General features: G+C 48.1%; 1 protein-coding gene across 3 annotated transcripts in view; it reads left to right on the top strand.

The window, feature by feature from the left end:
- The window catches only part of NUDT14 (nudix hydrolase 14), a 53,307-nt gene extending 50,097 nt beyond the window's left edge, over positions 1–3,210 (top strand). For all 3 annotated transcript variants that reach the window (XM_021402432.1, XM_021402434.1, XM_021402435.1), the window contains exon 5: positions 1,359–3,210. In XM_021402432.1, the coding sequence (XP_021258107.1) occupies positions 1,359–1,611 (253 nt within the window). In that variant the 3' untranslated portion in view covers positions 1,612–3,210. The remainder of the gene's footprint in view (positions 1–1,358) is intronic.

Genomic DNA, 12,422 nt, shown 5'->3' with positions numbered 1-12,422 from the left:
TAGAGGCCTTCATTCTGAGTCCTTAGAAGTGCAAAAGGTGCTTAAGTTTCTCCAGCACTTCTTAGGGATGGAGGAATGATTCCGCAGGCGTGAAATGGCTTACCCAGAGTCACAGAGCGCTTCTGTAGTGGTTTTAGGAAAATAATTCACTTTTCCACTCCCTGTTCTGTGTTTAGAAAAGGAGGTGTATATTGATGCAAGAAACCAGTTTCAATAATCACTGTTAATTGTCCAAACAAGATAATCGTCAGTGTTCTTAGAAAACTGAGAGGCAAATGGACTCCTGCTATAGGGAGTCATTTCTGTTGGGTTAGCTCAGAGACTTAGTTGACCAATGGTTGAGTAAGTATAGATATATACTCTAAGATCATAACGCTGCTACAAATCTTGGAGTCCTTTGTGTGTGTAATAAAACTGAGGCTAATTTTTCAGCTTTCCCTAAAGCCTGATTCATAGCTTGAGTGAACTCTGGATCCAGCTTCAATCTGAAAAGTCACTTGTAATCATATGAAATGACGGAGTTGCAATTACAATGTGAATATTTTCTTGGAAGGACTAAATGAGTGGATTATGTACTAATCCCTTATTTAAAAATATCCAAATGAAATAGTCTCAAGGAAATAGAGGATTAACAAATAAGAAGTATAATGCACAGCAAGTGGTCTGGCTGAAGAAAGATGATATAATCTAAAATATCCTCAACTAAATCCACTATAACAAATTTAGTGGGAAGACTGAATTACTTCAGATACATGTGGGCTTACAGTGGTCCATTTGGGTCAAGGCTAAAGTTCAGGGAGGATAGAGAAAGACTTTCAAGCTGCCTTTCTATTGTACTTCTCCAGTCCATGAACAGAGGGCTCCAGCTGTGATTGGACGTAATCTTCTTAAGAGTAAAAAATCTAAATATTTGTGTAAAAACAAGTAAGCAAATGTGGCATAACAGACTAAAGATACACTGAGGAGCTTCACTCTGTTGTTTGTAGATCTCTGTGGGTCATGGTGCAGGCCAGTTCTCACCAAGATTAACTGAAAAAACTTCTGTTAACTTCACTGTGTGTAGAACAACTGTTTGCCAATTAAGAAAATGTTTTTACCTTCCCTCACACTAACCTTTTCCCAAAGTTGCAGAGTATATTTGAAGATGGAACTGTTTAATATGCAACTGTATTCAAGACTGATGAAATTTTGACATGAAAGGTGTATTCAATTTCTATATTAACGAATTGCTTTTGTAAGCTCTGAGTGACATTACCAGAGAATCAGGACATGTTTTGGCATTGCTTAGAGACCCGAGTTAAGGACTCAGGTTTCTAGATATCATTTTTTGTCTAAAAGATTCCTCTGCTTTTTTCCAGGTCTGGAGTAGGTGTGACAGGTTCCAGGCAGACGTTATTTTATGCAGAAGTAACAGACCAGATGAGAACGACTGAAGGAGGTGGCCAACCCGAGGAAGGAGAGCTGATTGAGGTTGTAGAAATACCTTTAGAAGACGCCATGAAGTTTGCTTATGATGAGACTCTTCCGAAGACAATGGGTGTCATCTTCAGCTTCATGTGGTTCCAAAATAACATAGCACCCAAGCTACTAAAAAATGTCAAAACACCCTGATTTCAAGAGAAGATCTGCTGGTTCTGTAGGCACAGAAAACTGCAACTTGGCCTGCCTTCATCAGCTCACCTTGCTACGGTTTTCAAATAATTCTCAGAATAAATTTGGAAGCAAAATCTGAAGTAAAATCTGAAGTAGTAATCCATCATTAGCAAAAATCTAATGAGCTTCACTGGGGCCAGCATTTGCCTCCAGGAGGCAAGTATTAATTCACAGTCAAAGGCTAAGGAAATGTGCCTGGTTCTCCTTTCTCATGGCATTGCTCTACCACTGTTTTGAAGAGATGCTCAGGGCCTAGGTGCAGCTGCTATGCCAGCCTGTTGCTGTTGGCTGCTGATACTGGCAGCTGTGTATTCACTGGATTTCTCAGAGCTGTTTGTCCTAATATTTTGGGGAAGGCAGCAAAGCTTCGTTGTGACAGATAACCTAACTACATTGTTGAGTTCTGCACAGCTTTCAGGGAACAGCTTTCTCTGTGTAGCTCCTGTACCAGAGAAAACGTTTGCATTTCTGAACGTGCAAACCTTTATTTTGTAAGCAAACATGTCTGTAAATCCTTTTGCTAACATGTCACTCTGACAATAGAGCAGCTGTAAGGCTGCGCACTTCTGTTTGCTCCCAGTAGAACGTTGAGCAGCAGTGGTGGGGGTGAGTGATGGGGGTTTCTACGGGAACACATGCTTCTTTGTTGGTTTTATGGATAATACTTGTTTAATTAGATCAAACTTTGTCCTCTAGAGCAGGACCTGAGGGGCCAAATTCTTCTCATTTGACTCCAAGGTGACTAACACAAGTGATTTCTCTGTGGTCTCAGATTCCTTATCACCCCAATGGGAAGAACGGGACTTCCCCCTCCGATAACACTCCTTGAAACCTAGCAGTCAGAAGTGCTTTAATGAGAGACTTTATCATCATCTGTGCAGTTTACACTGAAGGCCGTGCAGCTTGCACAGACATACTGAGCAACGCAATTTGATTTAATAAAGTGGTCTAATTGAAATGTATATTATTCTGCCAGCATGATTTAGACGTGGACTGTTTGTCACGTGAAACTGTTAATAGCATGAATGAGAGAGAATCAAGTCCGGACATTTAATTACGCAGTTGTTTATGTTATTCACTGAGTTAGCGTTAATTAAGATGTCTGCATTATCTGTACTTGTAGAGCTACTGAGGTACGAAGTATTTTTAGAAGATGAGTACTGGGAACATGCAAACTTTCACATAGCAGCTGGAATAAATGCAGTAGGGAAGTGATGTGAAATTGCTGCAGATCTAAATAGGTGCTTAACAAATAAATACAAATGAAAAGCCTTTAAAACTGATGCTCGCCTCTTACGCTAAAGGGAGGAAAGCTCATTGAAAAGTGGCTGGAGAGAGCAGTTCAGCACAATTGCATTGAGTTGTGCCTGGTCTGTGGACAGCTGAGGGCTGAGTAATAGTGAGAAGTGAATAAATTTTGTCTATCTGATATATTTACGTTGGAAAGTGTCTCAGGGCATGGTCTCCACTGTTGCGCATCGTTACAGTGCTTAGTACAATGTGTCCTATTGCTGCCGAGGTCTTCAAAGCTGAATAAAATATGAGTTATTAACAGTGTCTTGCCTCCCCAGGAGTGTGGGTGTTGGGAGAGGACTGAGGGCAGTGCCAGACTTCCCAAATCTCACCCACGCTGCTGCTGCTGTGAGCAGGAGGCTGCTTAGTCCGTCCCTCCCCTGGACGTGGTCCATTGGACAGAGTTTAAAGTACGTTCATCCTTTTCCTTCTTCCCTGTTAATTTTGGTGGTGATCTTTATGAGTAATTAGGATGGCTTGAAAATGCAGGAGAAAGGGTTTGAACTTTTTTCCAAGTGGTAGATGATTCATATATATAAAAATACAACGAGAGCAATTCAGATCCCACTTTTTCCGTCGGGGCTCATTTCAAAGATCATAATTAGAGCAAATCTGATATACATCGGCCAAGCCCAGGCAGGAGAAAAGTGCTACTAATGGAATCTTGAAATCACGTCTGCATTTCAGATGCATCCTTCGGACGTGCCACCACACATATGGCCACGGAGAGCCCTCATTTGGAATAAAACAGAGTCCCCATTTGCTGGTAATGAACACTGACTCCGGCTTACAAAAACCTTATCTGATCTCATCCCACCTTCCCCATGAGATCAGCGTCTTTCTTGTATTGAGCTCAATCGATCAGACCATACTTAAAAAGCAAATCTTAGTGTCTCTAATCTTCCTGATGTGGCTTTGGGATATGGAGATAATCTAATGATGCTGAAATGATAAACCAGGCATTGCTGGAAGGTATCAAATCGCGGAGGTGAAGTCGCCGTCAGGTTTGCTCCGAGACGGCAGAAAAGACATCGCCAGAACTTTGCAAGCACGCGGACGTGGTTTATTTTTCTTCTTTCTTGCCGTATTTGTACAACACCTACAAGCACGATTCCTGAGTGATGAATCCTGGCCCGGGTGCCCCGGCTGCAGGGCTGCTCCCCGGCCGGCGGCCGCTCGCCTTTTCGTCTGCTGCCTCATTTCCATCCCTCCCCGCCGCGGACAAAGGCAGCGTGCCCCAACTCCCCGCGGGGCTGGGGCCAGCCCAAGGGCAACCGATATAATTGCTCCCGAAACGCGCGCGGACCGCGCAGGGCTGCCCGGCGGCCGAATAGGATTTTTGCTAAATTAGGACAATTGCCGAGCAGGCTTCATCCCCTGGCCGTAGCTCTATAGATAGATGAAAGGCACGCCCAGTTGTGAAATCTGTTGAAATGGCACACCTGGTGCTGTCTGCAAGTCTATTCACAACCGTCAGCAGGTGCGACTTGGCCTTTGTGGCCATAAAAGTCTGTGTGCGCGGCTCCCGCTGCGCTGCCCGCTCCTTCCGTCCCCCTTCGCAGGCTGCTGCAGATTAGCGCGCTTGTTTGAAGCCGCTCGGAGCCAGCGCCTGGAGCACGCAGCGGTTTTGGAGGGATCGGGATGAGGCCCTTGCGGTTCCCAAGAAGGGACGTGGCGTGGGACGCTCTCATCTCCGCAGTGGTGCTGAGCCCAGCCCCTCTCTGCGCTCAGCCTCTCCAAAGAGGATTGCGCTCACTCTGCTGTGCAGGATGCTGCATCCAGGGATGCACAGACCCCGCTCACATTTGATTTAAGGAAGGATGCAGCTGCCTGCCGTAGAGCTTGCAGCAGGTTTCCAGTGGTAGTGTTCATTCGCACTGCATTACATGGGATCTTGCTTGATATGAACCAAACTGATGTTCATATAAATCCTCCTGCAAAAGTTACTCCATGACTCCTTGAATTCTATAATTCTTGAGAGCCTGTCTCATTCTGTAATCAGGAACACATTTTTACAAGGGCTTTAACTGCTCTCCAGATAAATTACGAGGCAGCAGCAGAAGTCGGTCCGCAGCTAAATGGCCTGGATTTGCAGTGCTCAGAGCACTCTGGCCTGCCTCAGAACTGGAAATACAGCCATGCACTTATAAACACTGCCCTGTAGTGCTTTGCTGCTGGACAATGCAATATCCTGTGCTGGCTTTGGTCTCTAATAAAACATTCAAAAGCAGTGGTGCTCTGCAAACCCTTTTGGACACTGTGCTATGAAGAAAATGGGCTGCCATGGGAGGTCAGCCTCTTCTCCCAGGTAACAGTGATAGGATAAGAGGTAATGGCCTTAAGCTGCTCCAGAGGAGGTTCAGGTTGGGTATTAGGAAAAATTGCTTCTCAGAAGGAGTGGTGATGCACTGGCAGAGGCTGCCCAGGGAGTGGTGGAGTCACTGTCCCTGGAAGTGTTCAAGAACCATGGAGATGTGGCACTGGGAGACGTGGGCATTGGGCGGGTGGGAATGGGTTGATGGTTGGACTGATGATCCTAGTGGTCTTTTCCAGCTTTCATGGTTTTATGATGCAGGGACGGCAAGGAACAGCTTCCCTCATGCCCCAACCCCGCTTGAATAAAAGTCCCTGTGCTCCTCTTGTGTCCCCTGGGGTTGAGTGCTGGGTGGGGGTGTGAGGAGCAGAGCGTTTAACAGCAACATTAACTTGATTTGATCATTTTACAACAGAGGAACGTTGCTGTAATCATGACGGCGGCCACCTCCAAAGCGCTGTTGCTCATGCGGCAATCAGTAAAATAACCAGACAAGGCACAACCAAGCACTCCAAAGTGCTAGAAACAATTTAAGAAATGTTCTTGGGACAAGCAGTGGGTGCTGTGCAAACACCTCCCGGGCTTTCCGAAAGCGGCCCTGGCTGCCCTGCCCTGCAGGAATGCACTCACTCCGATAACCCACAGCTCCTTTCGTAACCTCTCTTCCTTTGGGCTCCCCAATCCCACCCTGCACTTTCGGGGTGTATCTTTGGCAATGGGATCGGGAAAACCAAACACAAGGTATTTCAAACCCTCCTTTCCTATTCAGCATGCAGGTGAGGGACAGCACTGTGTGCTGCCTCTATGGAGCAGGGAGGGGCTGTGACGGGCTCCCAGCAAGGTGAGAGCAGTTAGAATCATTAAGGCTGGAAAAGACCACTGATATCATCCAGTCCAACCCCAGCCCACCCCCACCATGCCCACTGACCACATCCCTCAGTGCCACATCTCCACTGTTCTCAAACTCCTCCAGGGACCGTGACCCCACCGCTCCCTGAGCAGCCTGTGCCAGTGCATCACCACTCTTTCTGAGCAGAAAGCAGGTTTGGGGCAACGAGGGCTGCGGGAGGCCCTGCTGCCTTTGCTTGGATTTGTGCCTTCTGCTGCTCTGATCTCGGTGTCCCCAGTGAGCACAGACAAAATAATACTGATATAACCAAGGAATAAGGGCCGATGCCGGGGACTTAGCGGTTCTATTTGTCAGAGCAGTGACAGCTCCTCCAGCAGAGGATTTAGCTCCTAGATGGACACTAATGGGCAGATTTTTTTTTCTTGCCGGCAAAAGCGATGTGTAAATACCCTGCAGTTACCAATATAGCTCAGCTCCCGGCCAGATTAATGGGAGTTGTCAGCGAACACAAAAAAGAAGCAAAAAAATGGAGGGGACGGTCCTGCAGCCCCATGGCTGATCCTAATGCCCCGTCCTTTTTCTATCAATCAAAGCTGATTGGCAAAGCTTTTTAATTCAAGTCTCTAAGCAGGATGATCAGCCTTTACTTAGCCAGTGTTGATTTCCACTTGACCAGACCGCCCTGCAGCAAGGTATCGTCTTATGGCACAAACCTTCTTACGGGAGATAAAGAAACTGAGACCTCCCCGATCCTCCTCGTTACTGCCCCGAACCTAATGAAGGTGCCCATCCCTCTGCCCTTGTGTTGCGGGCTGGAGTCCCAGCGCTGCTGCAATGTGAAACAAGCCTGGCTCCCGCAGCGCACAGCCCATGGCACAGCTCCCTGCCTATTTTTAGCTGCTTTTTCAGAGAAACGGGGCTGATGCAAGCGGCTGCCCAGCACAGGGCTCCAGCCATCACCCAGCGGAGGGTTGGGACAGGGTGGCAGCTCCAGGATGGGCTTAAGGATGTTGTTGGAGAACCCAGCTCCACCGAGCAGAGATAGGAGCACATCGCGCAGCCCCATCTCACTCTGCGCTATTTATCATCATAGAGTATCCTGAGCTGGAAGGGACCCACAAGGATCATCAAGTCCAGCTCCTGTCTTCCCTCCCCTTGGCTTGGGGGCACGCAGCAGCATCCACACGGAGTGGCACTGATGTTTAAAAAAGACATAAATGACAAAAGATGGAAAATTAGATGGTTCCTCTAAGCCTGTCTGTACATTAATATTCCTATTACTGAACACTGAAAGACCATTGCGCTAATGCCCCTTATAAAACCAGCCGGAGTTTTAGTGCTCAGAAAGCTGCTTATCTGCTCCTCTGGACTAAGGAGACTCAAATGCCTTTTAATTATTAAAAGGGCTGAATTGTGTCTTGGTCTAAACCTGGAAGTCAGAGGAGCCACAGACCTTTCCAAGACCTCCAAAGGAGGCAAAGTCCTTTTAAATCCAAGCTCAGCTTCTCAGAAAGAGCATGTGTCTTCAGGAGACACCCCTTAGTAATTTATTTCCTTGTCTCTTTCAGCTGAACTCATTTCCAAGCGGCTTCCATTTAACTGACTTGATGAACTTGGGCTTTCCAGTCCTCAAGAAAAGCCCCAGCACTGAGTGATGGGGCAGTAACAAGGAGGGGCCCAGCACCTGATCCTGTTTTGTGGGTCCAACTCCCTCCTAAATCCATAGAATCATGCAGTCATAGAATCATTAAGGTTGGAAAAGACCTCTAAGATCACCAAGCCTAACTATCAACCCATGCCCACCAACCACGTCCCCAAATGCCACATTTCCACCTCACAAATGAACCTTTGTAAGGGACGTAATTTTAAATGGGATGGGGACCAGGGGCAGCACTGTGACCTGTGCTGGGATGGCAATACCAAAGCAGTGGGATAGGATGGGGCAGGACAAGCATCTGCCTCCCCTCACCACCCCCTGCTCCCCCCTCAAATTTGGAGTCTGAGACTTTAAATTAACAAAGCTCAATCTGCTTACTTGTACAACCTAATACAGCCCTGTAATCCTGGGAGAGCTCAGCATCAAAGGCAATCGTTTCACTTGCAAGCTATTAGAGCTTTGAAAATGGAGTTCAGCTTTGTGGAACGGCAGCCCTACATAAGTGCCAAGCTTCTCCAGGCCCGAGGATGAGAGACAAAAGCAGCAGAGCTCCGGGGGCACTGGGTGTATGCTCTGGTTGCAGATTTATGGGTCTGTCCTGGCTTTTGTCACGTGTGCGGCACAAGTGCTGTATTTGACACTTCAAATCAAGGAACAAAGAATGTCAGCGGCAGAGGGGACGAACCCGAGCTGAACTGATTTGTTTATCCTGCAAATCAACGTCTGCTAAGACCTATTTCTTTCAGTTCTGAAGTTGTCATCATGGAATATTTTGCCTTCTGTGCAGCCTAATTACAGGCGCAGGAGGTGAAAACTCTCATTTTTGCTCACAGCCATCAGCGGGGCTTTGCTGCTGCGCTCTCATGGACCACGGTTAAACCCAGCTGTGCTGCAAGGCTCCCAACCCTTCCCCATCTCCATAGCCCTCCTTTGGACAATCTCATTTCTCCCTTCAGGAGCCCACTCACCTCTGCTCTCTGCCCCAGGACCCTTTTTCTGTCCAGGAACGTGTGTCCAGCTCTTGGTGACCGCCCGCAGTGAGATGTTGTCTTCCTGCCCTAACCCTGCTGCTTATCAGCAGCCCTGGCTTGAGGCTACCCCAGTGGTTCCTGGTTGCAATGCTTGGCCATTATTTCCTCTTCAGAGCTGCAGAATTAGGTAAAACAACCACCTTCTCCCCACGTTTCATATTCGCAGCTGCGGGTTGCAAACTAATTAGCTCCCCTATCTACAGTCATCTCCAGCACGCCTATTGGGTCTTCTTTAAGAAAGGGTCATTTAAAGAAGAGCATCTCTTTGGTAGTACAGAGCCTCAGGCACTTAAGATTTTCTTGGAGAGATGAAGAGTTTTTACCCTTAAGTCACTACATTCAGATATAAGCACTTTGCTCTCCTTTACTGATTCATCCTGGAAAGCAGAGCTGCTGAAAACAATCCCTGTGGATGGTGCTGATGTCTGCATGGCAGGGCTCAGAAGCTGCTTCACTTCTATGGCACCTCCCTGGATCCTCTCGGAGCAATGGCCTCAAACATCCCGTGGATTTCAGCCTGGATGAGATGCACAGGAGCAGAGCTTATGGCAAAACAATACTGCCATTTATGTATAAAGATGGTATTAAAAACAACATCCTCTGAAGGTCAGCCCAGGAGTTAGCTCAGCTCTGGGTCCATCCCCCAGAACCACCCAAAGAGGAGAAGGGCTGGATACAACGGCTGCATCCCTCACATCTGCCAGGGCTGGAAGGGAAAAGGGAGAGGGAAAATGAAGGCAACGCGTAAGCAAAGTCCTCTCCCGGAGTCCACGCAGGAATTTGGAGCACTCAAACAGTCTATCTGCAAGGAATCTTTTCCAGGTTTGACCCTGATCCCCGTGCATGCTGAGGCAGGACTACGGGAATTTGTAATCAGTGCTGTAGACATGATTTAAGGCCCTATAGTATGTATCTCGCTATCACATCACAGCCCTTTGCATCGAGGAGCTCGAAGTAGTGTATTTTCATGCTTATAGCCGGCATCTCAGATAACTCACACCGCTGTAAAAGAACTGTCCTTTGCAAACAAGAACTCAGCTCATCTGCATCCTCAGATAACCCAGGGGTCACACTGGAGGATCAGTTATGGACGTGATCGGGGCGCAGGGCGGTGACCCCTCCTTCACCGCAGCCTCCCCCATCCATCCCTGCTCCCACCTCCCTGTTCCGCAGCCCCCAGCTCCCCAGCTCAGACACTGGGGCCGACAGCACCTCGTGCATCTCAGCCTGACCCTCTGCCTGCAGGCTGGGGCTGGGGGCTTTCTCTGCATGCAGCTCCCGGCACACTGACCTCTGCAGGTTCAGCCCCAAAGCTGTGCTGAGAAGCAAATCACTGATTCTGGGTTTTTGCTTGTGTTGCCTTCTCAGAGGCCGCTCTATCCAGATCATCTTTCTGCATCCATCTTTCTGCAGGCAGCGAAACCTCCCCGATGCAAATTTCCCTGCCAGCCCGCAGAAGCTCGGCAGAGCTGAGCATGTACAGGGATGCTTTCAGAAGCCATGAGCCTAAATTTAGACTTCTAATGCCACATTTGGCACCTGAGAGCTGACCTGATTTTCAGAAGCGAAAATTCACAACCTGGTGTGTGGATGGCTGCAAACCACATCGCAGCGGTGAGTCTGCAGCGGTTATGGATCAGCTTCCCAAGCCCTGCTTTGCAGGGCTGCAGCACAGCAGGGTGCCACACGGTACAACCCAGCTGCCCTCATTATGGGACTCACCTGTAGAGCTGGTACATCCAATCTATCCCCCCACCTTGCCTCCTGCAAACTCTTCCCACCTGCAGAAATGTCTGCTCTTCCCTTTCAGGTGCCGCGCTCCAGCAAATTTGCATGTGCAATTATTCAGCAGATAATGACACAACGCATTTGCAAACATCAGCTCACGGGCAGAGCAACTGGCCAGGCGAGAGTTTATTTAAAAGCATCAATACATTTTAAAAGGAGCTGCACGAGGCCAGCAGCTTCAGCAGGACAGCGACACGCTACAACTTTATTTTAGCAAAACCCACAGGTGTGTGAGCTCCTTTGCACACGCTGCACCTTAGGGCTGGTGTTTGTTTTCCACCGGATGAATTATATCCTCATTGCAGGGTTTGGTAGAAAGGGCTTTGAAGGCAAATGGGATTGTGAAACACTTTCACTGCACCTAATGCATTGCAAATAACAGTGGAAAAAAAAAAGACAGCACTCTGGAATGCTAAGAAAATTGCTTTGATAAACCAAAGTGTTTAAAATAAACTTTAATGTTATTGATTTTAACCCATGTCGGGAAGCTGAAGCAATACGAATTCTTGCTGGAGTAAATGAGTTCAGCCTGAAGCCTCTGTGAAACTGAAAAAAAACCAAACCAACAGCACAAGGAGCAAGAATTAATCAGTGATAAATTAGAGAGGTGTGTGTCATCTCAGAAGACAAAGCACAGCAGCTCCTATCCTTTAACATCCTCTGGATGCATTATTTTCTTTCACAGAGGAAGATGGCATCCCGGGCAGCACCTCAGGAAGGCGTTGCATGGAGCGTGCAGACGGATGAGTCCTCAGGACCCTTCCGGGTCACGTCTTGCAGATGTCTGGCGTGGTTTCCCTCACAAAGCCATCTCCATGGCTTTGGCAGCTCTTGTGCTGCCACACACAGATGGCACCCCATGGTTCAGCCTGGTGCCCTGAGCTGGGCTGCTCAGTGCCCGCTTTGTAAGGCAGGACCGCGCTGGCTGCTCGCTGCTGTTTTCCTGGAAATCTCCCAGCCAGCTGCTGCTGTGGCCTCATCTTGTTTGGCTCATGAGGTCTGATAGGATCAGAGCGTGAGATAGCGCAACCGGAGGCCAAAAGGAGCGCTGTCACCTGCTCCTCACTTGCTGCAAAGAGCCCCTAGGGCCCGATGGTGATGGTCTGTAGGGTCCCTGTTTGGGGCCCTCCTGCCTGCAGCCCTCTTCTCTGCAGAGCGGATGTCCCCAGTAGGCATTCTAGGCCTCTCCTTTCAAAGAAGTACAACATAACCCTGCATTTGTCTCCAGGTTTTCACAGACGTGGTTACGTAGGGCTACTTCTTAACCCCTGCAGGTTCTGTGCTATTCTTTTGGCTCAGCCCAAGGCTGGAGAAATGAGGAAAAAATAACATTAATGAAAAAAAAAATCTCTTGATGAAGTAGCTCTGCTGTACCAGGGGCTGGGGACCCATGACAGCAGTGCAGGAGGCCCAGGTCCCAGCAGCATCAACCAGGTGTTTTTCTCTGCTCCTCAAGGCCATGTCTTGCTCTTCCTCTACCATAACCCATCCCACTTCCCTACGTCAGCTGAGACTTTTTTGCTTTGCTTTTTGCACAGAATCACAGAATATCCGGAGTTGGAAGGGCCCCAAAAGGATCATGGAGTCCAGCTCCTGGCTCCACACAGGACCACCCAAAATCCAAACCCAAGGTCTGACAGTGTTGCCCAAACACTCCTTGAACTCCGGCAGCTCACACGTACCAACAGCACCCCTCTGAGTATTACATTCTACAAGTCCAAGCTCTTAAACATGTATACCAATATGTGCCATTTCTGAAAGTCCAAATAGCACTGGCAGAGCCCTTGGTGTTGGGTTACAGAGCTATTTGAGGGGCAGATAGTAACAGCCCTAAAT

This window comes from Numida meleagris, chromosome 6, assembly GCF_002078875.1.
Source record: "Numida meleagris isolate 19003 breed g44 Domestic line chromosome 6, NumMel1.0, whole genome shotgun sequence".
Taxonomy (NCBI): Eukaryota; Metazoa; Chordata; class Aves; order Galliformes; family Numididae; genus Numida; species Numida meleagris.
The sequence above is the reverse complement of the archived record's forward strand: the minus strand, read 5'-3'. Positions and strand labels throughout refer to the sequence as shown.